This window comes from Eretmochelys imbricata, chromosome 2, assembly GCF_965152235.1.
Source record: "Eretmochelys imbricata isolate rEreImb1 chromosome 2, rEreImb1.hap1, whole genome shotgun sequence".
Lineage (NCBI taxonomy): Eukaryota > Metazoa > Chordata > Testudines > Cheloniidae > Eretmochelys > Eretmochelys imbricata.
The window spans coordinates 108238272-108264256 of record NC_135573.1 but is presented as its reverse complement, the minus strand read 5'-3'; the positions used below and the strand labels follow the sequence as shown (position 1 = coordinate 108264256).

General features: G+C 41.6%; 1 protein-coding gene across 1 annotated transcript in view; it reads right to left on the bottom strand.

The window, feature by feature from the left end:
- Nucleotides 1-25710, bottom strand: part of MBOAT1 (membrane bound glycerophospholipid O-acyltransferase 1) — an 88335-nt gene extending 62625 nt beyond the window's left edge. The window contains exon 1 of the mRNA XM_077810574.1: nucleotides 25524-25710. Coding sequence (XP_077666700.1) covers nucleotides 25524-25613 — 90 coding nt within the window. The 5' untranslated portion in view covers nucleotides 25614-25710. The remainder of the gene's footprint in view (nucleotides 1-25523) is intronic.
- Between the last annotated feature and the right edge of the window lie 275 nt (nucleotides 25711-25985).

The window sequence follows — 25985 nt, the reverse complement described above, 5'->3', positions numbered from 1 at the left end:
ACAGCACAGTCAGCAGCAGAGCTGCCAGTATGCCTTCATCCTCAGGACAAGCAGGTAATCAAAGCTTCAAGACATATTAATATTGGCCCTGCCTACAAGGGAGCTATTTAGTCCCAGGTACTATGTTGATACCTGTCAACTGGAACCAGCATTGAATCTAGCAAGTAATTTCTCATAGGCCACCAAACAGATGTTCTCAGTGCTCAGGAAAGCATTAAGGATCAGTGATAGTGAATAAGACTAAAGGTTGCAGGGATTCATTCTTAACTCAAACTCCAGGCAGCATTGTTTGGTTAACATTTTAACAAGCGGCCCCCATAGAAATTTCCCCATTAGTCAGACATGTGTATTTCTGCAGAGGAAAAGAAAGAGATTTGGAAGTGTAATCATTTGTTTTCTCCATAAGGCTTATTATATACATAACCAAGAGTGCCACTTGGCAAACAAATACAATTAAGTGCACTTTGCTGAAAATGTTTATACTTTGATTCTGAAAATTAAACAGAATATTTTGATAGCATCGAACAACAGCCAAATTGTGATGTTTGAAATTGGATGTGTGTGCACGTGTCTGTGGAGTTACTATTGGGGGTGAGAGTTGGGAATATACCCAAAAGGAATTTCTTAAATATACCTGACACTTCCTGGAATCTGGGCCATTCCAAAGGCAACATTTTTGCTCTTCTGAAGCATTTTTATGAGCTCAAAGGACAAATTCTCTCCGGCAGGGATGATTTAACTCTATCCAGAGAGAGGGTGAAGCAGGAAAATCACCATATCTGCCCATGCTACTGGGAGGGGCAATTTTAGGGCTGCGTGCACTAACAGGAGCTGTACAACTTATCTCCATGCACATCTCTCAAGAATATTGAACTGTGATACTGTTTTCATGAGTAAATTCTGCTGATTTCCTACTTACAGGGTAAATAATCTTTGTTGTTTACACTCTAAAGTTGAAACAGATGTTCTTTCTGGATTACCTTTAAGAAGCCATTAAAGGAATAATCACTAGTAGGACATGTGATATAGCTGTGGAATAGATTAAATCTGTAGTCACTGGAAATTTAGAAAGGAAAATAATTAAATGAAAAGTAGTCTTGAAAAATCTAACCTGTAACTTAATTCTAGGTTAGAAATCATGCAAGCCTGTATGCTTACCTTTAACGGCTGATTGATCCACGGCTCTATTTTGCTCTCAACCACTCTTATACTGAACTGTAACTATTCTGTATACTGCACAGATGTTTAAATAGTGCTCAGTTATGAGCAATGATGTTCTGCCACAACCCAGTTCTCTCAATGGATAATACCAGTAACTTCCTATGATAGATACAAAGGAATTCCGAGATAGCCAGGAGTACTTAGAAAACTTCAGTAATTCAGGGGTTTTCTAATCACGACACCTTAAGAGATTAGCTATGAAGCACATTAGTAGCCCAGACTGTAATAATGCCAATGTTTTATACTGATAATACTTTCATCTTGAAAAGTGCTTTACAAATAAAATAAAATAATAACAATAATAAAAAAATAATATTAATTCCACGCGTCTCTGAAATGCTGCCACCTCTTATGGCAGATGTTTAAGAGCAATACTACAAGCCAATCCACAACACAGGATAGAAAGTGAACAATACTTGAAGGAATAACATAAGTGAAATATAATTATCCAAACTGGAACTGTACTAGGAAAACAGGACTAACACCCTTACTTTTGCAAAAAGTGCTATAGGATTGTTAATGACCCCCCCCAAGTGATTGGGACCTTGATTTCACAAATCACCTGAAAGATGGCATCTCCTGCCTTCCTAACCATGGTGCTGGAACACTGGTTCAATGCTGAATCAGAGGGAAGTATGCTACCTCCACTGGCTTTTCTCTGTCAGTCTCCTTTTAAAGTACTGATGACCAGACTTACCCTGCTTAAATGATGATGTGTAAATTGAAGTGAAATGGTTTTGGAATTGTGAAAAGGAAAAGAAAGAAGTGACAACTCAAGAATACTCTTTCACTCTTTCACTAAGAGGGTGGTGAAACACTGGAATGCGTTACCTAGGGAGGTGGTAGAATCTCCTTCCTTAGAGGTTTTTAAGGTCAGGCTTGACAAAGCCCTGGCTGGGATCATTTAACTGGGAATTGGTCCTGCTTCGAGCAGGGGGTTGGACTAGATGACCTTCAGGGGTCCCTTCCAACCCTGATATTCTATGATTCTATGATTCTAAGAGGATGTATCTACTTAGAAACGGCTCAAAGACTACACTAGTGGCAGTCCTTGTCTTTCCAGAAAAGGAGAAGCTTTAATTTTACCCTCTTGGTAGTCACTTCCCCACCTTGCTAACTTAAAATTCATAAGCACCCACGTCTAGCAACCCTAACCAACAAAACACTTGTTATACAATATTTCATTTTACAACATAGTTTAGCTAGGTCATGAAAGCCCTTTCATCACTAGAAATGCATCTGAGTTGCATGAATGGAATTACAATGCCTGCTGAGATAGCCTTTCCCTAAATAACCTAAGTACCAAATTTGAGTTTTAACCAAATTGTCCATGTTGCATTACAGAAATCCAAATCTGAGTCAAAGATTTAGAAGAATATTATAGTAACCAACATACGTCTGAGAATCAGCATTTTTATCTATATACTTGCTTACCAGTAGAGCCCAACCCATGCCTCCTGATTAACAAGGATTAAAATACTACTACCAGGAAGCAATCAAAAGAAACATTGGGAGGTTTACTTTGTGGTATACACCCTGTAAATAATTCCTTTAGGTAAAAGGGCACAGAGCTTGGGTGGTGTGACAGGGCCTCCCAGCTATGTGGATCCTCGGGATTCAGAAGCAAGAGACAGCTGCACTGCCAGCAGCCGATGTGTAGTGCTCTGTTGCCCCTCATCCCCCCCCCGCACCGCCAAGGCAGCCTGGAACCCCCTCTTACTGCTCAATAGCAATGCAGAGGAGATTTGTTCCAAGCTCTAACTTCTAACTGGTGGAAATCTAGGGGCTCGCAAGAGATAGTAACGTGAAGAGCAGTCAACTCTGCCTTGCCCCATCCTCAGCCTTCTCCAAAATCCCCCAGAGAATCCCGTGTGCTGGACAAACAGTGCCACCTTGTTCTTTTCCATGTGGTCAGAGGCAGACTTAGGCAGCAGCTGACGCTCTGACCCTTAGGGCTTGACTACACTGGCAAGTTTCTGCACAGTAAAGCAGCTTTTTGCGCTCAAACTGCAGACGTCTACACACTGCCATGCCACTTTGTGCGCAGAAACTCCTCAGTTGCAGCACTGCAAAAAAACCCACCTTGACGAGAGTCGTAAGGCTATTCATTCGCACAGAGGCTCCAGTGCTCTATTGCCAGTGTAGACACTTGATTGCTTTCTGCGCTGTAATTGGCCTCCAGAGCTGTCCCATAATGCCTCAAGTGACCACTCTGCTCATTGTTTTGAACTCCGCTGCCCTAGAGACATGCACCCCTCCCCTTTCAAAGCACCGTTTCCGACAGCCATTGAGTGCTGTTTAGAGAGATTGGGCAGAGAGCCCAGGGAGGGAGGTGGGGGCTGATGTCATGGTTTCCCCCTTCCCCTGCCTCAGTTGCTTCCTGACACTGTCTGAACTTAGAAAACAGCATGCGGACACACACTGTCCCCCAAAACACACGGTCTCCCCCACATACACACTCCTGTCACACACTCTCCCCCCACCCACTTCAGTTGAAAAGCAAATGGCAATCTAGTAGGATGCCCATGGAACAATGGGATTGGGAAACCTGCATCATGTGACGCTGTGCCTGCCCCATGAGGCATTGCAAACTGATCCCAAAGCACCCTGCCGCCAGTGGCACAGTGGGAGAGCTACCACAGTGCCCTGCTGTCTTTGTCGTTGCAAGAGCTGCTAATGTGGATGCGCTCCAGTGTCACAAGGAGCACAGTGTGGACATGCAACAGTGGTTTAATTGCAGCGTTTTAATAAAAGTGGTATAACTTGTGGCACAGAAACTTGCCAGTGTAGGCATACCCTTAAGATTACACAGGTCCTGGCTTGTTATAAAATTAAACAGATTTACCAGGCCATTTCCTATAAGTGAATACCTGGCTGGTAAATACAGTGCCTGAGTGGTCTCTTCACACCTTATAAGGTCTCCAACAAAGCAAAGGGCTTTTATCTTCATAGGAATCCTCAAAAGTGTTTACTTAATCCTGTTCCTCCATCACCACGGCCACAGGAGCCATCGCAACCAGGCAGCATTCAGTCCTGGTCTACACTACACAGATCCAGATTCAACCCAATTATGTCAGTGTACACACTACAGTCTTGTTCCGCCCATGTAAGTGACATCATAACTCCACCTCCATGAGAGGCATAGGGCATATGTCAGTGTACTTAGGGCAATGCAGTGTCTGTGTAGACACTGTATTACTTATAGGGGCTGTTGGCTGTCTTGTCAATTTCACGGCTCCATGCTAGAAATTGACAAGGAAGCCAGGTAGCTAGAGCCCAGCTGCCCCCAGGCTCCCCACTTCAAGCTGGGCTGCTGCCTGGAGGCTCCCCACTAAGGGAGGCAAGAAGCCAGTGGGCAGCTGACCCACAGTTCCAGCTGGGAGTAGGGAGGCAAAAGCTGAAGAGACAAGGCAGCTGGGCTCCCAGCAGGGAGTCCTGGCTCTCAGCCCCCTCTCCCCGCCTCTCATCAGTCAGTGGAAGCGCTCCTGGTGAGGACGCACACCACCAACAGAAGAAGGGTAGTGTGGACATCAGCTATTGCAGTAATTAACACAGTGGCTGTACTTAGGGCTGTAGTTTAGTCATGCCCTCAATAATGAAAGGGAAACAGGCAGCCAAGCACTAGCTAGATATCTTGGACAGGTTTTGTCAGGTAAGGGCTTGACACAAGACAAACAGACTGAAGCTTCTTTAACTCCTAGAACCTAGAACTCTTGCCAGCCACACAAGTCCTTGGGAGGATTTTTATCTAAATACAGCCTCCAGAGGATTACCCTCTATGGTTTTTATTTTCTCAAGATTCTTTTATAAACAGTTATAAGTAACAATGCACTAACGTGGTAGTGCAAAAGAGATCTGCAATGTTTGTTCAGTATTAAGGGTTTATTTCGGACAGCAAGTTGGAGTTCGGCAAGTCAAATATTTCCTTGTAATATCTGACTATGCCACTCAGACAAGAATAAAGCATACACTTCGATTTTCTTTCAGAAGTGAACAATCAACATGCATTTGCCCCTCCCAGTTGGGGCCCATTCCTTTAGTTATGACTCAAATTAAATTCCCCAGGCACCAATGGGAGATACAGGTAAGGACTGCACAATCTTCCAAGTAATATTAGGCCCCAGTTCAGAAATGTGCCTAATTTTAAGCATATGTATAGTCTTATTGATTTCAATGAGATTATTCACATGCTTAAAAAGTTTAACCATAAAGTACATTCCTCAGCTGGGGCCTCAGTTGGTAAGTCTAAAGTTTTGTCTCCCATTTTCTTGTATTGCATCTGTTTTCAAAGTCAATGTAATTCTATTTGAATTTTTCTTCCTATAACAAATACTTTAATGTTCTTTAAAAAAAACCCCAAAAAACAACCACCAACGACCATCAATACCCAACACAGCAACACTCATTATCCTCCCTGCAACAGCCAACATGTGCACACAGCAGAGAGATCAGTAGAAAAAGCAGCATATTCAAGAGGTTGCTCTAAATCAGAGGTGGGCAAACTATGGCCCGAAGGCCGCATTCAGCCCGCCAGCCATTTTAATCTGGCCCTTGAGCTCCTGCTGGGGAGCAGGGTCTGGGGCTTGCCTTGCTCCAGTGCTCCAGCTGGGGAGCAGGGTCAGGGGCTGCTCCGCATGGCTCCCGAAAGCAGCGGCATGTCCCCCTTCTGGCTCCTATGCGGAGGTGTAGTCAGGGGGCTCCGCATGCTGCCCCTGCCCCAAGTGCTGCCCCTGCAGCTCCCATTGGCTGGGAGCTGTGGCCAATGGGAGCTGCAGGGGTGGCGCCTGTGGACAGGGCAGCACGCAGCAGAGCTGCCTAGCCACACCTCCTTGTAGGAGCCAGAGGGGAGACATGCCGCTGCTTCCAGGAGTCGCTTGAGGTAAGCACTGCCTGGAGCCTGCACCCCTAATCCACCCCCCCTGAACCCCAAACCCCTGCCCCAGCCCCTGACCTCCCTCCCACACTCCAGATCCCTCAGTCCCAGCCCGGAGCACCGTCCTACTCCCCCAAACCCCTCATCCCCAGCCCCACCCCAGAGCCCACACCCTTAGCCAGAGCCCTCAGCCCCCCGGTCCCAGCCCAGGGCCCCCTCCTGCACCCTGAACTCCTCATTTCTGGCCCCACCCTGGAGCCTGCATGCCCAGCCAGAGCCCTCAGCCCCCTCCTGCACCCCAACCCCAATTTTGTGAGCATTCATGGCCCGACATACAATTTCCATACGGAGATGTGGCCCTCGGGCCAAAAAGTTTGCCCACCCCTGCTCTAAACTGTGTAAATGATCTAAAATGATGAAGCTGTTGTCACTGTGTAAAATGTAAGCACACCATTCTGGAAAGAAAGTTATTTGATGAAAAATAAATCTCTGAGATGTGGTAAGGCTAGTAAATATGGATTTGTGAATCTGACTTTGGCTGTTGTTGTTTTCAAACCTTGGTCACAGTACATCAATCAGAAAAATGATGACTTTTAATTACTTAAAACATCAAGGAGAACGTTGCAAGAGTTAGCTGCTTAGAACACATTTTAAAGGGCTCAAGAGGGCTACACTCGAGGAAGGTTATAACACACTGCATGTGTGTGAGCATTAACAGAAGCAAGGGAAGCAGCCACATTCTGCAGCATATTGCTTCAACTAAAGTGTGAGAGCAAAGATTTTCAGAAGTGACTGGTGATTTGGGGTGTCTCAATTTGGGGTAGTCAAACTGAGATACCTTAAAGGGGCCTGATTTTTCAGAGGCTGGTACTTTGCGCTTTCTAAAAATCAGGCCCATTTAAGGTATCTAAAAGGGCACCCAAAAATTGAGGAACCAAAATCACTAGTCACTTCTGAAAATCTTATCCAAGATAGCTTTGTCATGTGTTTTAAAATGTTCTGATCTGGTGGGTGTAGTCTACATGATCAACTTCCTGCATCTGCAATGAGAAGGCTTTGGTAAACCTCTAGCCTTCCTGTTCTCTCCACCGTTTCAATAGTCTTACTCCCCCAAAGACACAAACCAACAGAGTTTATGGAAGAAGCAGAGGAGGAGAACTCTCTTAAACAATGGTTTATAATTGAATTTTAAAGGCTGATTCAGAAATATTCCACAAAGAAGAACATTCTTGAAAACAGGGATTAAAATTTTACCAAACACCTTTCTAGCCTCAGAGAGAAAGCTTCTACCTAGAAGCACATATGGACACAAGGGTATGGAGGAGCCTCCAGAGAGGGCCAGAGATAACATTCTAGTAAGGAGTGTCGCCATCCAGCCACAGGCGTAAGAAAGGGAAGGGCTATTGGTATTTCTGCCAGGGTCTTGTGATTCTGTTCCACCCTCATAATTCTAGTACATACCTTTGCTGCTGATTAGAGCCTTCCCAAAGTAGCAATGGGAAACAAGTGAACCTTGGCAGTTTCAATGAGGCCTTCAAAATGCTGAAAAGCAGCAGTAAAACTAACGTCAGACTTATTAATTTCCCTCTGCTGCACATGGCAAAGCTAAGAGCAAAGGCACCTGAGGTGTCTGGCATGCAAACTCCAAACGTCATACATCAGTTAACGTTTGGAAGGTTATCTTGGCAAACATAAGGGCTAGTAACTTTTTTTAATAACGGAAGCTTAAATTATCCCTAAATTGATGGTGCAGACCCTCACGCTCACTAAAGAAAGCTGCCTGCTCACCACTGGCAAGTTAATTTTTCCAAGTCCTGAGTGCAAGCTTCTCTCTCAACAGTTTAACCCTCTTTTGAAGGGCCTCTTACATATCCTAGCAGCCATAGCTTTGTTTCATGCTTCCAATGTGATGGTGACTGTTCAGAATTAGTCAGCATCAGATGTCAGTCATAACTGCCAATATCAAGCAAATGTCTACAGAAGTGCTGGATAAAGCATCCAGGGTCTTAAAATATTACCCTTTCCTGTTGTCCTCTGGCTTAAGGATAAAATTATCTTGCTACTGCACTTAAAATGATACATCTTTGTTTATATTTTACTTATGCACCAGAGTTTACTTATGTACCAGTTTAACTATTTTTTTTTAACTCCTTTAGTACCATAGCGAAAAAGAAACCACTACAGAAGATGTGAACATCTGCAATATCCTGTTGTGGTTGGGGTTGTTTGGTTTTTTTTTTCTTTCCTATTTCTGCTCATGATCTGACATTGCCAGCAGCATACCTTTCTTTTCTGGGCACACTCAGACTTTACAGCAGTTTACTCTAGATCTTGGCCCATCTTAGGGTACATCTACACTACCCGCCAGATCGGCGGGTAGCGATCAATCTATCGGGGATCAATTTATCATGTCTAGTGTAGACACGATAAATCGATCCCCAATCGCTCTGCCATCGACTCCTGTACTCCACCGCAGCGAGAGGCAGAAGCAGAATCGACGAGGGAGCAGTGGCAGTCGACCCCACGCCGTGAGGACGTGAGGTAAGTCGACCTAAGATACGTCGACTTCAGCTATTCTCGCAGCTGAAGTTGCGTATCTTAGGCTGATCCCTACCCCTAGTGTACACTAGGCCTAAGATTCCTGAGCTAAATTCAGTTAATAACTATAAACACATTTACAATCCATCATTCTACCAAAAAAATAGGACAAAAAAGGAAAGGCTTAAAAAAAAAAAAAAAACCACCAGAAGAAAAGAATTTCAGAAGTGACTAGGGTTCCTCCACTTTTGGGTGCCCAACCTGATACACCTAAAAATAACCGGACTTTCACAGGCAGGTGCTCAGCTCTTTCTGAAAGCCAGGCCTCTTTTATGTATCTCAAGTTGCCCATCTCAGAATTATGAGTTGCTTTTGAAAAATCTTGTCTTAAATTATTTGTAGAATCTTACACAAAAAGATTTGTTGTTGTTGTTGTTTAGGCAAAGAAAAAATCCACACTCTTTTCTGGTTTCAAACTTAGTAACCAAAATCATAGAGAAAAACAGGAAAACACACATCATGGGCAATAATCAGAAGCTGTTGGAGCGCAACAGCATGAAAAAAACAACTTAGAAATCCACATTTTATACTCTAAATTTGAAGGAAAGGGATTATTTTGCTTTTCATTTCTTTGACTACTTTAAAAATATGTTTGCACCTTGATTATCCATTGTATCACAATACAGCACAGGCACTGATTTATAATAAAAAACACCACCACCTATCTCTTGTCTAATATTTTCAATCGGTAGAACTCAAAGGCGGTAAGTATCATGATCCCCATTTTGCAGATAAGGAAACTGAGGCACCGGGACGTGAACCAACACACAGCAGGCCAGTGGCCAAGCCAGGAATAGAATCCAGGTCTCCCAAGTCCCAGTCCAGTGCTCTACCTACTAGATCACACTGCCTCCCTAAGAACAATACTCTGTACTTTTTATTTGTAATATGGCATAGCTTGAAGGTTACAACCCAGATATTGTACTTGTCAAATTAAAAATTGCCATATCAGTAAAAAATATCAAAAACAAACAAAGGTGTAGGTCTTTGCCTTTAGTGCAGTAGTGTACTTTTTCAAGGGGGACGTTATCTTTGCCACGTTTATCCAGATATAGAAGAAGCTATGCTCTCTTTTCCTTTGTATATGAACCAATCTCATTTTCTATTTCATGACTATTGAAGAGTAAAAGATAACCCTTAAGTTTTAGGAGTACTTTTAAAGTGACCACTCTTAACCATTGAATAAAAACAACCTGTCCTGCCCTGAACACACCAACAACATATGTACTAAGAGAAGGGCAGTCTGAGTCTATATTTTAGAAAGAGAAAATGTTGAAGGTAGTATTAGGATTCAACATCACAAACTCAGAACTGTACCTTTCCACTTCTTTCCTCAAACTATATCAGATTTGAACATATTGGAGAGAAAAAAGTATTGGGAGAGGAGTTTGTTATGCTTTAAGTTGCATGAATGATTTTAATGTTTCCTTCAAATAAGTCTTATCCACAATCATAAAAATATGCTTTAGAAGAGCTGGGACATCTCCTTTCTAAATACTTGGGTTGCCAACTTGAATTCTCTCTGTGTTTCCTTGTATAATAAGGCTTTCGACCAGGGATCGGCAACCTTTGGCACACGGCCTGTCAGGGAAACCCGCTAGCAGGCCAGGACAGTTTGTTTACCTGCAGCATCTGCAGGTTCGGCCGATTGCAGCTCCCACTGGCCATGGTTCGCCATTCCAGGCCAATGAAGGCTGTGGGACACAGTGGCCAGCACATCCCTCGGCCCACGCCACTTCCTGCAGCCCTCATTGGCCTGGAACTGCGAACCACGGTCAGTGGGAGCTGCGATCGGCCGAACCTGCGGACGCAGCAGGTAAACAAACCGGCCCGGCCTGCCAGCGAATTTCCCTGACAGGCTGCGTGCCAAAGGTTGCCGATCCCTGCTTTAGACCAACACCATCCAGTTATGACAAAAATTCCTTTTAATGGAATAATTCAGTTTTGATCTACAGTATAGGAATCTTTTAAAAGAGCCCTAAAATAACATGGACAAAATTTGCCATTGCTGAAAGGCTAACATAAGTATAGATTTGGACCGCTACTTCAGTTTTTCCTACCATCCCTAAAATCAGTCTGAGCTGATTATATAACTGGTAGAATAGGTTTTTGTCATCAGGTGGAGACAGGAATTTGAGAAGTTCCTGCTTCTAGCTCCAGGATGATAAGCCAAATTTTTGAGTTCACTCTGGCTGCTCTGGGCCATTCCAATGGCACAAAGTAGCTGAGAACTAGACTGATCTAGATGAACTTTGAACTTGAGCCGCCCATCCTGCAATCAGCAATCAATAGTCTCCCACACAGCCAGAAAGCAATATATATATAAAAATCAGATGAAGCGGCAAAGATCATCCTACTGTGAGGGATGTGACCTTACTAGAAGGTACACAGAAATAGCCACTGTAAGAACATAAGAGCTGCCATACTGGATCGGACTCATGGTCCAATATCCTGTCTCCAACAGTGACCAGCACAAGAAGCTTCAGGGGAAGGTGCAAGAAATAATCAGCCCTTCATTAAGGTCTCAACCTAATCACCAATATGAAGTTTTATGTCCTTCCCAATACTCTTTTTTTTTTTTTTTAGCATTAGCTAGTATAACTGGATGGTCTTGTTATCCCTCTTTGAATCCTGATAAGTCCTTAGCCTCAGTGACATCCTGTGGAAATGAGTTCCACATTCTAATGGAGTGTTGTGTGGAAAAAGTACTTCCTTTTATCATGATTGAATTCACAACCTTTCAATTTCATTAAATATCCCCACATTCTTGTGTTACGAGACAGGAAGAACAGAAGTTCCTGGTCTACCTTTTCTACACCATTCATTATTTTATATAATTTCATCCTGTCCCCTTTCATTAGTCCCCCTTCTAAAGTAACAATCCCAATCCTTTCAGTCTTTCTTTCTATGGTTAAGTAAAAAAAAAAAGTTTCCCATGTAATTGTTCCTCTTTTTGTTTACGTTGATTGCCATAAAAATGAAATTTAAAAAATACGAAATAGGATATCAATTATTGTCATCTTTTAACTGACACTTCTGAAGAAAACAGTGACAGCTAGCAAAAATATCACCTTCTGAATAATAATACTGTTTCCATAGCTGACTGGAAAAAACTCTCTCAGAATGTAAAGAACGAGGATGCAAATCAACCCTTGTGTACCAGTTACAGCTCTGTTTGGTTTAATTATTACATCTTGACTTGCTCAACCAAATACTCCCAACTACATGAAGGAGAATTCAGCTGCTCCTTCAGAATGCAATGTCTTTCCTGAGCTGATCAGCAAAACCACCACCCTCTCCTCACCCAAAATGCTCTGGAAGTCCCACATCTTTTGTGATGCCTATAAGAAATTAGCTAACGAAGTTGTTATAAAGCAACTGGGGATAGTCTCCATGTGTTTAAGTGTGTTCAAATACTACATATGTATGTGTGACCATGCATGGCTAAACAGATATAAAAATAATATCATTGAGACATGCCTAATCCTCAACTTGACCAGTTTCCTTCTATATTGGACCCATTCTTCTTACCCTTTGTCTTATGTCTGTCTGCTATTTGCATTTACTTGTTGCATGAGTGATCCTTTCAAGTGTCCTTTTCTTTCTGAACTACTAACCCTACTTCCTTCCCTACATCATGGGTCTGCAAGCAGGAAGTAGGGCCCACAGTGGAAAAAAAGCGTAAAAAGGTTACACTTAAATAAAAACCCCACAAATTATTTAATCTCTTGGAAGCCTATTAAAGTTAACAGTGTAGGTAGGGAATATGACTAAATGTTTATATATTGCTTAGACTGTTAAAAGTACAAAGTAAACATTGAGTATAGTGTGGCCAAGTTAATGTTGTTGTAGGAATATTAGGCCAGATTTTCAAATCAGTGGTCCCAATTTAGCCAGCAGAGAATTATGAGAAAAAATCATGAATGAGTTGTAGGTGAATAATAGTGCCCCCAATTCATTGTGAGTTCAAAAACTCTGCTATCAAAAATGGAGGCTTCCCTTGAAGACTAGGCCCTTCAAATTTCCAAATCACCTGACTTTTCTGCATTTAATTTCCTCATCCCTAGTGCTACATTAGTGTACAGTTTTTGCATTTAATGCAGTTTGCAGAGCATTTTGAAAGACTCTTCAGAATGAAAAGTGCTATGTAAAGGTAAGATAATTTAATAAAGTGAGAAGCTGCAGTACCAATGGGAGTTGCACGGAGGAAAAATAGTGGTGGTAACATATAATCCCGATCGATGAATCACAGCTCCTCAGACTTGGTGTGAATGCTTACTACCAGCCTCAACAGGCTAGTGATAAGAAATAGTATGTATGTGAGAGATAAAGAAAGTCAGCATTGAACTATTCTTTAACACTCCTTGTGTCCATAATGGGGGGACACATAATGGGGGGGGGAGGGGAACTACTCTTTAAAAGTACAGTTATCTGAGAAGATTTAAACTGATCATTAACCACATCTGTCTAAAAAAATTTTTTTTAAATACAGTGGAAAAGATATATATGAATGTCAATTCATGAAAGTTGTATTAAAAATGGTTCTTAAAAAATGTCCACTTTCATACCTCCCTACATCTTCCACATTGCTATCCTATGTACACACCAATGCCAAACACAGCCTTGGACAAGAGAATGGAAAAAGAGCTCAGGTCCGATTAGAGCTTTCATCATGGGTCTCGGACATGCAGCACACGGAAAATGTACACAACCAGTGGTTGAAGTTCCTTTCTGGGCCTGAATTAGCTACTTTTAATATTTTGTGTTTAAGCCAAACTCTGAAACAACTCCAAACCAGTTTTGTTAGATCATTAATCCAGATTCCTCAATTTCCATTTCAGCAATTGTATTTCCACTTATATAAAAACACCCCCTTCACTAAGAAGCCTGCCACACTGGCAGGCAGTACAGTGCTCAGTTTCACCGAGACCTGGAAATGCTACTGAGGCTCATTCCCAGGGGACAAGGAGCACTTTATTTCACACGTCAGAAACCCTCTCTCCCCAGCAATTAAAGCAGGTTTGACTGGCCCAAGAGGAAATCAGCAACCCTCCTCAGAAAAAGGGAAAGTGACCTGAATGTCTGGTCTGGGATACAATGAATACAAGAGAATGTTTTCCGGGAAGAAAATAAAGACTCACTAGAAAAATAATCCATTATGATGTCACAAAGCTACAAGCCTTCACGTATGGCTTTCAATGTAAAAAGTTTCATTCTCTCACTAAGAATTCTTTTAAGCTGTTTAAGATCTCAGGCAACCCAGATGTAAAAATGGGCTAAACACAGGAATTCAGTGAAAAATGCAGATATGGAGGACAGGGTTACATTTAAAATGGAACTCTATAGTCAAAGCCCGCACTAGGGTTCAGGGTCTCTCTCTTTTTTCATACCACAAGTGTCATAAATATAAAGGGAAGGGTAAACCCCTTTGAAATCCCTCCTGGCCAGGGGAAAGCTCCTCTCACCTGTAAAGGGTTAAGAAGCTAAAGGTAACCTCGCTGGCACCTGACCAAAATGACCAATGAGGAGACAAGATACTTTCAAAAGCTGGGAGGAGGGAGAGAAACAAAGGGTCTGTGTGTCTGTCTATATGCTGGTTTCTGCCGGGGATAGACCAGGAATGGAGTCTTAGAACTTTTAGTAAGTAATCTAGCTAGGTATGTGTTAGATTACGATTTCTTTAAATGGCTGAGAAAAGAATTGTGCTGAATAGAATAACTATTTCTGTCTGTGTATCTTTTTTGTAACTTAAGGTTTTGCCTAGAGGGGTTCTCTATGTTTTTGGATCTAATTACCCTGTAAGATATCTACCATCCTGATTTTACAGGGGGGATTTCTTTATTTCTATTTACTTCTATTTTTATTAAAAGTCTTCTTGTAAGAAACTGAATGCTTTTTCATTGTTCTCAGATCCAAGGGTTTGGGTCTGTGGTCACCTATGCAAATTGGTGAGGCTTTTTATCCAACATTTCCCAGGAAAGGGGGGGTGCAAGTGTTGGGAGGATTGTTCATTGTTCTTAAGATCCAAGGGTCTGGGTCTGTAATCACCTAGGCAAATTGGTGAGGCTTTTTACCAAACCTTGTCCAGGAAGTGGGGTGCAAGGTTTTGGGAAGTATTTTGGGGGGAAAGACGCGTCCAAACAGCTCTTCCCGAGTAACCAGTATTAGTTTGGTGGTGGTAGCGGCCAATCCAAGGACAACGGGTGGAATATTTTGTACCTTGGGGAAGTTTTGACCTAAGCTGGTAAAGATAAGCTTAGGAGGTTTTTCATGCAGGTCCCCACATCTGTACCCTAGAGTTCAGAGTGGGGGAGGAACCTTGACAACATGTAAGAACTGTAATACACAAGGGCATCATGGGTCACGAAGCCCCTAGTAAAACTTCGGAACAAGGGGCGGAGCATTTTCAGCAGAGGTCCCTTGCTCTGGAGTTTCCAGCCACTGGAAGCTAGGATATGTCTATGGGCCCTAAAAGAGAGAAAGCCGAACGAAAGATAAGCGCACAGGCCTCCCTCAAGTAGGAAGAAATAATATGGCCAGTGAGTTTCTCTCTCCACCCACCCCAAGATGTCTTCCTCCACAACAACCCACAGATCTTTGATGTAACTGAGTGAAGACTGGAGAGAACAGTCTGATTCAGAACAGCAATGATGCTTTTTATAGTTTCTGTGTTTGGTGCCTAAATGTGTGGTGATGGTCACGGTCACGCTATATATAGACATTCTGATCAACCAACTCAGGGCTCCTCCAGCAAATCAAGCAAACTAAGGACTAGAGTTAGTTTTTCAGCTAAATGTTTTTTAATTGGAAAATGACAATTAGTTGAAACTGAAACTATGTAAGGAAAAGGTAACTTTCCTGATGCAAAAAATTTATGAACAAAGTTTTGAAATTGTCAAAACACCCTATACTGACATTTTCAAAATGTCAATGTTTTTCTCTTTGAAATTATTTTATTTTGAAATTTAAGTTAGTTTATACTAAAAAAAATATAAACAAATGTTTAAAGGTCAAAATCAAAATATTTTCTAACGTTTCTATTGACCCAACACAAAACAAAGTTTTGGATTTTTGTGTCATGAAGATGTTTGAGATTTCAAATTTTCATCCCAATTTAGGATGGAAAAAATATTTTAAAATTTTGAAAATTCTTGTAGGATAAGAAAACCATTTCCCCACCTAGCTCTAGTAAGGGCACAACATATTTCAAGTGAGGAAAAAAGTAAAAAAAAAAAGTTTTCTTTTACAGTTTGAGTTTGTTCTTGTAGCTCAGAAGTGGCAAATTCAATTTTTTGTGCCTTCATTTTTGCTTCACACTTCACCTATATGATTGCAGAGCAGTTTAAAAATGTCCTAAGCCACAAAAGCAAGGATTACAGAAACAGAATTTTTCAAACTAAGATCATCAATAGATTAGAAGAGCATGACTGGATGCCCTCTTGCTCTGGGGCAGGAAACATCTGATCAAGAGATTTCCCTGTAGTCATTTTTCAAAGTGACCCTGCAAATTGACAGTAAATTGCACAAGATGTGTGGACCAAGTGAAACAATTTACAGGAGAGAGACTGAAATCCACCAGGTTGACAGAAGTAAAGTGAAAGATCAGCCAGTGAAATATTCTGAAGAAAGAGCTAAATGAATGTCAGAGGTGTTACTGAAGGACAATGGCAGCTTTCGTGCCAGAATATAATTGAACTTCTAGAATGTTAAGCATGCTCTTACAATTTAAGTACGCTTGATAGACTAGCTGGGCAAGGAGAAAGGGATCTAGTAAGCTTTGCATGTAAATAGTTTCCAGTAATTTTAAAACCGATTAGATCATATGGTACATTAGACATTGAATAGGCTTTCAGTTCCAAAAGAAAATCTAGTTTGTTGACATCAAGTTTGTACCTTGCAGCTGATTTTGTCGTTTTAGATAAGGATGGAGGGCTAGAGTCATCGCTGCACTGGTGGAGACCCTGGCGCAGGACCAGACTTGCACCTCCTTTATCCTGGGACTACTGGGAGCCAGTTTGGCTATGCTATCCTGAGAGCTGCCCATCCATATGGGTCTTGCAGAACCTGGGGATTAGGAGCATAGAAAAGCCACAACCAGGCCTCTTCCTGCACCCAACAAGTCCCCAGTATTGGCATCTCCTGTGGAAGTGGAGTGGGGAGCAGGGAAGGTATAGACAGCACTGTGCTTGTCACAGAGGCCCCTAGACTGAAGTAGGCTGTAGAGTGGCTTTGGGGCTACTTTGCACTGGTGAATCAGTCCCACTATGATTAACGTAGAGAGAAAACTTCAGGAAATTCTATACAAAATCCCTAACGTTTATTTTTCCAGATCTTATATAATACAAATGAGAAGGAAAGGAAAGTGCACAAAGTAGGAAAATTTATGAGAGGCTGTTTCCCAACTGCAATTTTGTCCCCTGCCAAATGGAAAATCTATCAGGACAAAAACTTTGTTTTCAGTTAACAAGGAGATGTAGAAATACTTACTTGCATAATATCAAGATGCTAAGAACTCTGAGGCCAAAATTGCCATCTGAATGAGAACAATGTAGAGATGGGGCACATATTTCTAAGCCAGAGAGAAGTTTGTAATATTATTACCTTATTATTACATCCTTCTCAAACTGATATTGGTGCACAGAGTGGAAATTAGTCTCTTCCATTCCTCTCTGTCATTTGCTGCTGTTTTCATCACCTCTGTGGTGTTGATATTGACTGTTATGCCCTCCCTGATAAGAGCTCTTCTTAAGGTTTCTCTTAGATGCCTTTGTTTCCTCACACCAGTTGGGTTTCCACTTGACAGCTTCATGCCGGAATCTGTTAATGTGTCTACACTGCAATTAGATACCCTTGGCTGGCCTCTGCAAGCTGATGGGCTCACAGGGCTGAGGCTAAGGGGCAGTTTAATTGCTGTGTAGACAGCTGGGCTCGGGCTAGAGCCAAGGCTCTGGGACCCCATGAGGAGGGAGGGTCCCAGAGCCCAGGCTCCAGCTCAAGCCTGTATGTTTACACCGCAATTAAAGAGCCCCTTAGCCTCAGCCCTGCAAGCCCATCAGCTGGCACAGGCCAGCCGTGGGTTTTTAATTGCATAGACATATCCTGTGTGTTGGCATACAGAATACATAGCTCAAATAAATCCAACTTTTATCTCTGATTCTGGTGGAAATGAGCTTCATGCTGGTGATTTTTTGTATCTCTTTGATGATGATTAAATCTTTCCAACAAATGCCCAGAATCTTCCATAGGCATTTATTTTTAAAGGCTTCTAGTCTTCTGTATAACATTTTATAACATTACAGAGGATTATATTGGCCTGCATAGGGAATAATGCTCAGGTGGTAACCTCAGTCCATGGCAGGGAACATAGCCTCATTCTTCCTGTAAAATATTATATACTTCTATGGCATCATATAAACAATTAAACAATACTTCCATTTTAACTACATTAAAATAGCATCAAAAGCTAGCAAAGTTAAAGTTGTCCCATGAATGCTTAGCTGTACCCCTCTGTGAATATACATGCAGGATACAGTCTTTAGATTACATTAGCACAGACTGTTCCTCAAATAACCGAATATCAGACAACTTTTCTATAGCCAGTTCAGTGTGAGTCTTGCAATGAGGCAATAAATCTAACAGGGTGGATTGGATTTAAATCAAATTGATTTAAATCACTAGTCAGGAAGACTTGATTTAATCATGGTTTCTCTATATAAAAGTCCATTCTTGTTGGTTGTTATAACCTTAATACATATTCTTCACAACTCAGAGATAGATGTAGGTTTCATTTTTAGAAGATACACACTATACATTTTTAAACAGTGATTTATTTTGAAAACTTTTCAGACTAGTTTTATAGCTATATCAGAAAATGAATGATTGTTTGGTTATTTCATTTACCAAATGTAAGTGAAGCAGGTATTTATGAAGTCATTGGAAGGTGAACTATCATTAATATTAACTATCTTTAGATAGGATTTTTCCTCAAAAAGCATTTTATCAAAAAAATCCGATTTAAATTAAAAAAATCTGATTTTTTTTAATCATTGATTTTTATCCTAAAATCTAACAGTGCTACTGCTATTCAAAATAACAAATCAAGTTTTCATTTTCAGAGTGCAGCACGTTAAAGAATTAAATGAAATGTAACAGTTCAGGACAGACATTAACAATTATTCCTGTATTAAAAAAAAACAGCATTAAAATTTGTGTGTGGGCCATCTCATTCCCACTTGCACCCATTACAAAAATTTAATTTCTAGCCACAAAATGTAGTTGTATATTTCATGTTAAAGTCATCTACTAACTCACTTACTTTGTCAAAAATCCTTGTCTGTTTAGGATTCTAAAGACACAAGGTGGGTGAGACAATTTTTATTGGACCAACTTCTGTTGGTGAAAGAGAGAAGCTTTCAAGCTACACAGAGCTCTTCTTCAGCTTGTCTCTTTCCCCCAACAGAAGTTGGACCAATAAAAGATATTCCCTCATCTACCTTGTCTGTCTAATATCCTGGGAACAACCCTCCTACAACAAGACTAGAGTCCTAAACTCAGTTAATTTGATCAGTAATAAATTGTTGCATTTTTCTCGATTTACTCCTTGTTATGATACACAGCATCCCAATTAAGATTATTTTAGATTCATTTAGGAAAAAGAATCTCTAGTGGGTCATCTAGTCCATTCCATGGTATTAAGGCAGGATTCATTTCATTCTGCTCTATGCTACACAGCCTGGAAGAAAAATCTAAACAAATTAGTGACCAATGAACCCCAGAATATGGACAGTTCAGCTTGAATTTCAACAAACTTACAAAAGATTCTTACCCGGTCTCTTAGACCTGATTCTTATCTGGTCTCTTAGACCTTTTCAAAAGCTGGGCTACAAATGTCACAAACAGGCTTGTGGATGATAATTCAGCTCACTCTCTTCTAGTCCTGGCAAGAACCAGGAAGAATAGGGCAAAACTGAAAACAGATAGCTACAGATTTAACTGAAGTTTTCTGAGCTTCCACAAAGATTTGGTATTACATTTGAGACCAAAGTTTAGGATGATTTATACTTTATCCAAATGGAAAATCTCTAACACACATCCTCCTCACAACTGATGCCTAAGCAGTTTTAGTGGAAAAGCCATTCAAATCACTGTCAGTAAGACGTCCCCAATACATTTTGTTCAGAGACTTAGATGAAAGTGTGCTTGGCCTGTAATCATTTGAGTGAATGTTCCATTTAAACTGCTGCCAAGACACAAACATGAAGTCCAGCTGCAGTGAATGAATTCAAGTAAAAAATAGGTGTGTTAATAACCATGTATAACACACATAGAAAACGTCAATCATTCATAGATACTAAGGTCAGAAGGGACCATTATGATCATCTAGTCCAACCTCCTGCACAACGCAGGCCACAGAATCTCACCACCCACTCCTGCGAAAAACCTTTCACCTATGTCGGAGCTACTGAAGTCCTCAAATCGTAATTTAAAGACTTCAAGGAGCAGGGAATCCTCCAGCAAATGACCTGTGCCTCATGCTACAGAGGAAGGCGAAAAACCTCCAGGGCCTCTTCCAATCTGCCCTGGAGGAAAATTCCTTCCCTACCCCAAATATGGCGATCAGCTAAACCCTGAGCATATGGGCAAGATTCACCAGCCAGATACTACAGAAAATTCTTTCCTGGGTAACTCAGATCCCACCCCATCTAACATCCCACCACAGGCCATTAGGCCTATTTACCATGAATATTTAAAGATCAATTAATTACCAAAATCATGTTATCCCAGTATGTCCCTCGGCCCGCGCTGCTTCCTGCAGCTCCCATTGGCCTGCAGCGGCAAACCGCGGCCAGTGGGAGCCACGATCGGCCCAATCTGCGGACGTGGCAGGTAAACAAACCAGCCCTGCCCACCAGGGGCTTTCCCTGTACAAGCAGCGTCCCAAGTTTGGGAAACACCGCCATAGATAAAGGGACACAGTCAAATCCTAAACTGTTTGAACTCTGGCTGAAAGATCGTCTTGCTTCCCTTGTGATATCACAGAAATTGCAGACAATGGAGGTACTCAAGCTAAAAGGCCCCTGGTTTAAAAGGGAGGGGAAGCTGTGGGAGTGCATTCTCTCTTAAGAGGCCTTGACACTGTAACTCACTTTGCTAAAAGTCAACAAATCCAGGCACTGTCAGACTAAGTTGGGGGCATGCTAAAACGCTCACCAGGGAGGATTAAACTGAGGTTTTGAGATGGGCATTTATGGTGGGTGGAGGGGGCTGCTGAAAAGGGAATTTGGGTTATCAAATAGACTATGCTGTGAAGGAGCCTTGAGTGGTAACGTTTTTTCTAATTTCAGAGTGGTAGCCGTGTTAGTCTGTATCAGCAAAAACGAGGAGTCCAAGGACTCCTCGTTTTTTCTAATAAGATATTTATCTTTTGTTTGTATTTGTAACATTTGTACATGGGTTAAGCATTGTACATGGATAAAAATACACAGTCAAGTCCTTGCAGACATACATTTAACATACTTGTACAGTGCAGTTAAGCACATCTACTTTTATAACTTAATATTATCTAAAAGATTTCTATTACTCCAACTCTGCTCTTTAATTTGCTGTATCTGACTCCAATTTACGCTGCGGGGCTGTGGTAGAACTGGTGACTTTGAGCATATCAGGTGGAAGTGTTCTTTTGCCTTATATTACTGGAGGTGTATACTGTGGTGAGCCAATATTTTTAAAACAGAAATCAGCTATTCAAGGCTTGCTTTACTGGCTATAATGATGTCCTAAACACTGTATTATTTTTATCCTCTTTTGCATCTGGTACTCTTGCAGCTAAAGAAGTACTGCCACAGAATCATGCTCCAATTAATGAAAGGTTTGTTAAATAGAAGGATATGTTATCTAATGGAAACTTACAAGTAAAAAAAGAATATATACCATTTATGTGGAGACATGGCAACTCTTTATTACGTATGTAAACCAGCAAACCTTGCTAGCATCTCATATTAATATAATGTTTGGTCAGTAATAGTTTTAGTACTGTCTAATTTCTAGATGTGTTGACTAATTAGATGCTCTTTAGAACTCTGCATTATTTTGAAACATGATTCATCTTTTCATTTTTAAAAAGGAGGAAAAAAACTATGTAAAAATGTCATTCTCTTACTCTACACATATGCTCCACGCACTTGTTCAAGATGATTATTTTACCTACATACATTTTTCCCCTATTGTTGTTACAGCAGAGCCAATACAGCTATGAAAGAACACGCCAGATTCTATTCTAACTCAGGCTTCATCAACAGAATGGTCAGCTGAGGGCAGACTGCAGAATCTTTATTACGAGTCATGTGAAAGTTAGAAAACAAACACATACAGCTTGATTTTTACATCCCCAGCTCAGCTTGTGGTCCTGGCATTTATCGCAGGGTGAAATTCTCCCAGAGGCAGATGGGCCAGGGAAGAGCCGCAATATGAAGAAACTATCACAATTCCATTGTGCTCTGGTGGGTGGATGCACAGCAGGCATGCAGGGTACTCCCAGAGCCCTTTTTAGTAGCAATGCTGAGCTCCAGACAGGCACTAGGGGAGCAGGATGGGTGTGGACAGATTTCAAGATCTGCACTGAACCCATAGCCACAGATGCATGTAGACTAGAGGACACACAAGGTTAATTTCCCTTATAACAGGCAAGAGCCTGATTTAGAAGCCATGGAGGGACCATTAATATTTTAATAAAGGATTCCTACAAGATGTTTCCCTTTATATGCACGATTTATAATAAACGCTATGTTCTTTTAGCCAGAGAGGCAAGTTCTGCATAAAAAAGGGATTGAAAACTGAACAATCCATATTTATTTTTTCATTTAAACAAAAACCCTCTCCTCCACCAAAGGAAGAAGGCAACACCACCTGGCAAACAAGCTTATATTTAGCACAAAGGTTGGAAGTGTTTGCATTTTGTTCCTATCTATATTGACACTATTGCACAGAGCTTAATCTATGTCATTTGAAGTGAGGCTAGGTGTGTAAAGCTCTTGTGGGGAGCTCTGAGCATGTCCTACCTCAGGGAAATCTGAAAATCTTTGACACTTGGCACAAGCTGGTGCATTCCAAAGGCAAAAAAAAAAAAAAAATCAGATCTTAGAAGTATTCTTATGAGTCCCATGAATCAGTCTTCTTGCAGAAATATTTAAGCAGATTCCATAAGAGGAAGGCACATCACCCCAATCTTTCTGAAAAATTCTGGAGGAATTATAACACAGGGCTTTCATAACTGTCACGAGCCCCTCTCATTACAGCTGATAGGGTGACCACCCAATTCCTTATTTAAAGGGACACTGACCATTTTACACATTCATTTGAAGCTTATGATAACTGCATTGTATTTTTCTGTTGCCCTAAAGTATATGCTTGAGAGACAAGTATATGATATGCTAAGAGAAATAGTGTGAAATAAAGTGGTGTCCCTTATTTTTCATGTGTTTTTTCTCTTATTTCCATCCAACAATTGTGGTCACCCTACCTGCTACCCCACTCCCTCTCGTGTGTATGTGTGTTTCATTATGTCCACTACAATCCCTATAAAGTTCCCTAAACAATGACCATTCAGGCTTTGGGCAATGAGGGGGATAAGTGGTGAATTTTGTCCATAGAGAATATAGTCTTTATGTCATCTTCACTGAAGGGAGGAATATATTTTTGAAAGCTATTCACTTTTCAGTCAGTCTGTCTAATACTCTTTGTACTGTACACTGATGTATGCTGTCCCGGCCAATACGTAGTGTTTGTATATGGTTCCTTTAACACTGTTTTAAAAATGTTTCCAACCCATAATACCTTTAAAAATAAGAAAGGAAGAAAAAGAAAGAAACTCTTTGTCCTGCCTCTAAAGAAAGCAGACTGGACTAGCAGATATGTTCACAGATAAGTTTACAGGTAGAATTTACAATAAATCCTGTTTTTTCCTGTAGTTACTAAATTCTAGAAATACCAATCTTTTAAAAATATTATTTTTTAATAAAAAATACCCCACATTATCTGTATGCATGCACAAATTTAAAGTTGCATGTATAGCCTTAGGAGTTTAAGTTGAGGTGGAAGGGAGCAGGGGCTGAAATTTTCTTTTTTATTATTAATTTATAAAAACAATAGCCAAAACGGTGCATAGCTACTGAATGAGTAAAAGAGAACAAGTCAATCTTAATATCCTGGTTTTTGTTGATTTCAACATCTACTCTAAATCTTTGTTGTCTTGGTTTATCTCACAGCACAATCTCAACTACTGAACACATCAGTCTGCTGATATAGCAAACTTCCAGGCTGAACTTCCTCATTGCTGAAAGAATGTAGAAAGGGCAGTAGGTGTGTGTATGCTTGAAAAATGATAAAGAGAAAAGACCAACCGATGTTTTCTCTACCTGTTAGAGGTCAATTTCACAATGAGCCTACAAATGAACATGTGATAGCACAACCACGTATATCATGCCATGAGTGCTCTGAACACTCTCACATTCCTGTAAGATGCTTTTCTAATATTTTTTTTATTTTGAGAATTGATTACACATCTCAGCACAGGTATTTTGGGGATCAACAGTCCCTTGTTATTACGGAAGTCCCTTTTCCTAATCTCCCTTCCAAGGAGGTATAGTCTGGAACAACAGCTGAATTAATTGGCTACAATTTTATGAGCTACAACACTCAACCCCTGTCCCCTGATACAAAATGTATTCAAATAGCTGCTTTGGTTAGTCAGCTGCTAAGTGACTATGAGGCAAATACCACCATCACCATCCCCCAAAAAAGTGTTAAACTTTCCCTTATTTAGTTCAATATCACTACTTGTAGCAGCATTAATCCCTAAAGAATACTATGACTCTGAACAGTGGGAAGAGCCATGTATAGCTACCTAAGTAATAATAGCTCAAATAAGTGCTAACAAGACAGATAACAGAATTTATTTTTAAATATAAACAAAAATTGTGGAACTAACAAGACACCTGCTAAACTTCAGTGCTTGATCACTTTGCTTTCTATTACACAGCATCCCCATCTTTCATTCGTACGTATCTATTTACCCTGTAAAATCTTCAGCGCGAGGACTTTGTCTTCAGGCTGTCTGTAAAATGCCTTTAACACATTTGATGTTATATAATTATAGTTGTAATTTATAACTAATAAAGCATTCTGAGTTCCTCAAAGTCTACACGGGTTATGCCAGGGTTTTAAAAGTATGTTTTTATGCACGGACAAGAAATATCTTTTAAAACACAAACTGAATTTCTGAATCTAAAGCCATAAGTGGAGAAAAATAGTAGTGTCTGCTCTGCAATCTGTACACATATTGTGCCCATTTTCCTTTTTTCTTAAAAATAAAATCACGAAGATTCTTGACTTTCTGATCTCTTCTGGCTGCCCTTTCAAATTAACCTTATCTGTCTTTTAACATATATGTCCATTACAAGTTATCTGATCTGTGCACTTTGACCTTGCATAGGTTTGTTTCTTGAGGTACCGAGACAGACCACCTTTGCAAAATGTCATACGAAATAACTGATCTGTGGCAAACCTCCTCTCTCACATACAGAGCCCTATGTAAAATATCCCATGCAATGTATCTAATAGGTCGCAAATTACTCTTGTACGGCGTGGTCTGACACACATGTACTGATACACATATAAGCTTGCAAAATAAGCCTTGTCTAGCCCAGATCTCCAGTCCCGTCGCATCATACTGAAGGTTATTAGTTCCTCCCGACGTCTTCTCCCTCCCGTTCCCCAGGCACAACCGGCCCCTTGCTGGGGCACCCCTGATCCCCGTCATCTGTGTCGGTTTTACCTGGTCCAGCGGGATGCCCAGGAGCTGGCTGAGCGGGTGCAGCAAGGTGGAGCCCGTGGTTCGGTAGGGGACGCCGGGTGCCTCTGCCATCCTGCATCCCTCCCGCCTGGGCCTCCCTCCGCTCCTAGCCACCGCAGCGCCGCGGCCGGCCGGAGCCCCGCACACACACACACGTGCGCCCGGCCAATGCAGCGGCGGCGGCGCTTAGGCTCTGCCCCTCCGGCGGCCGCGGGTTGGTTGCGATGCCCGCTCCCCGCTTCCTACTCGGCGGGGGGAACTGGGCGGCGGCCGAAGCAGCATCCTCCAGGCGGAGCCTCAAGACAACCGCCCGGGGCTGGAGGGGGAGCTGGCTGGCGGCCAGACCCCGCCGCCGCCGCCCGCCCGCCGGAGCCAGCGGGGACGTGCCCATAGGCGGAGCCGCCAGTCACTCGGCGCGCTGGGCGGAGGCCGGAGCGGGCGGGA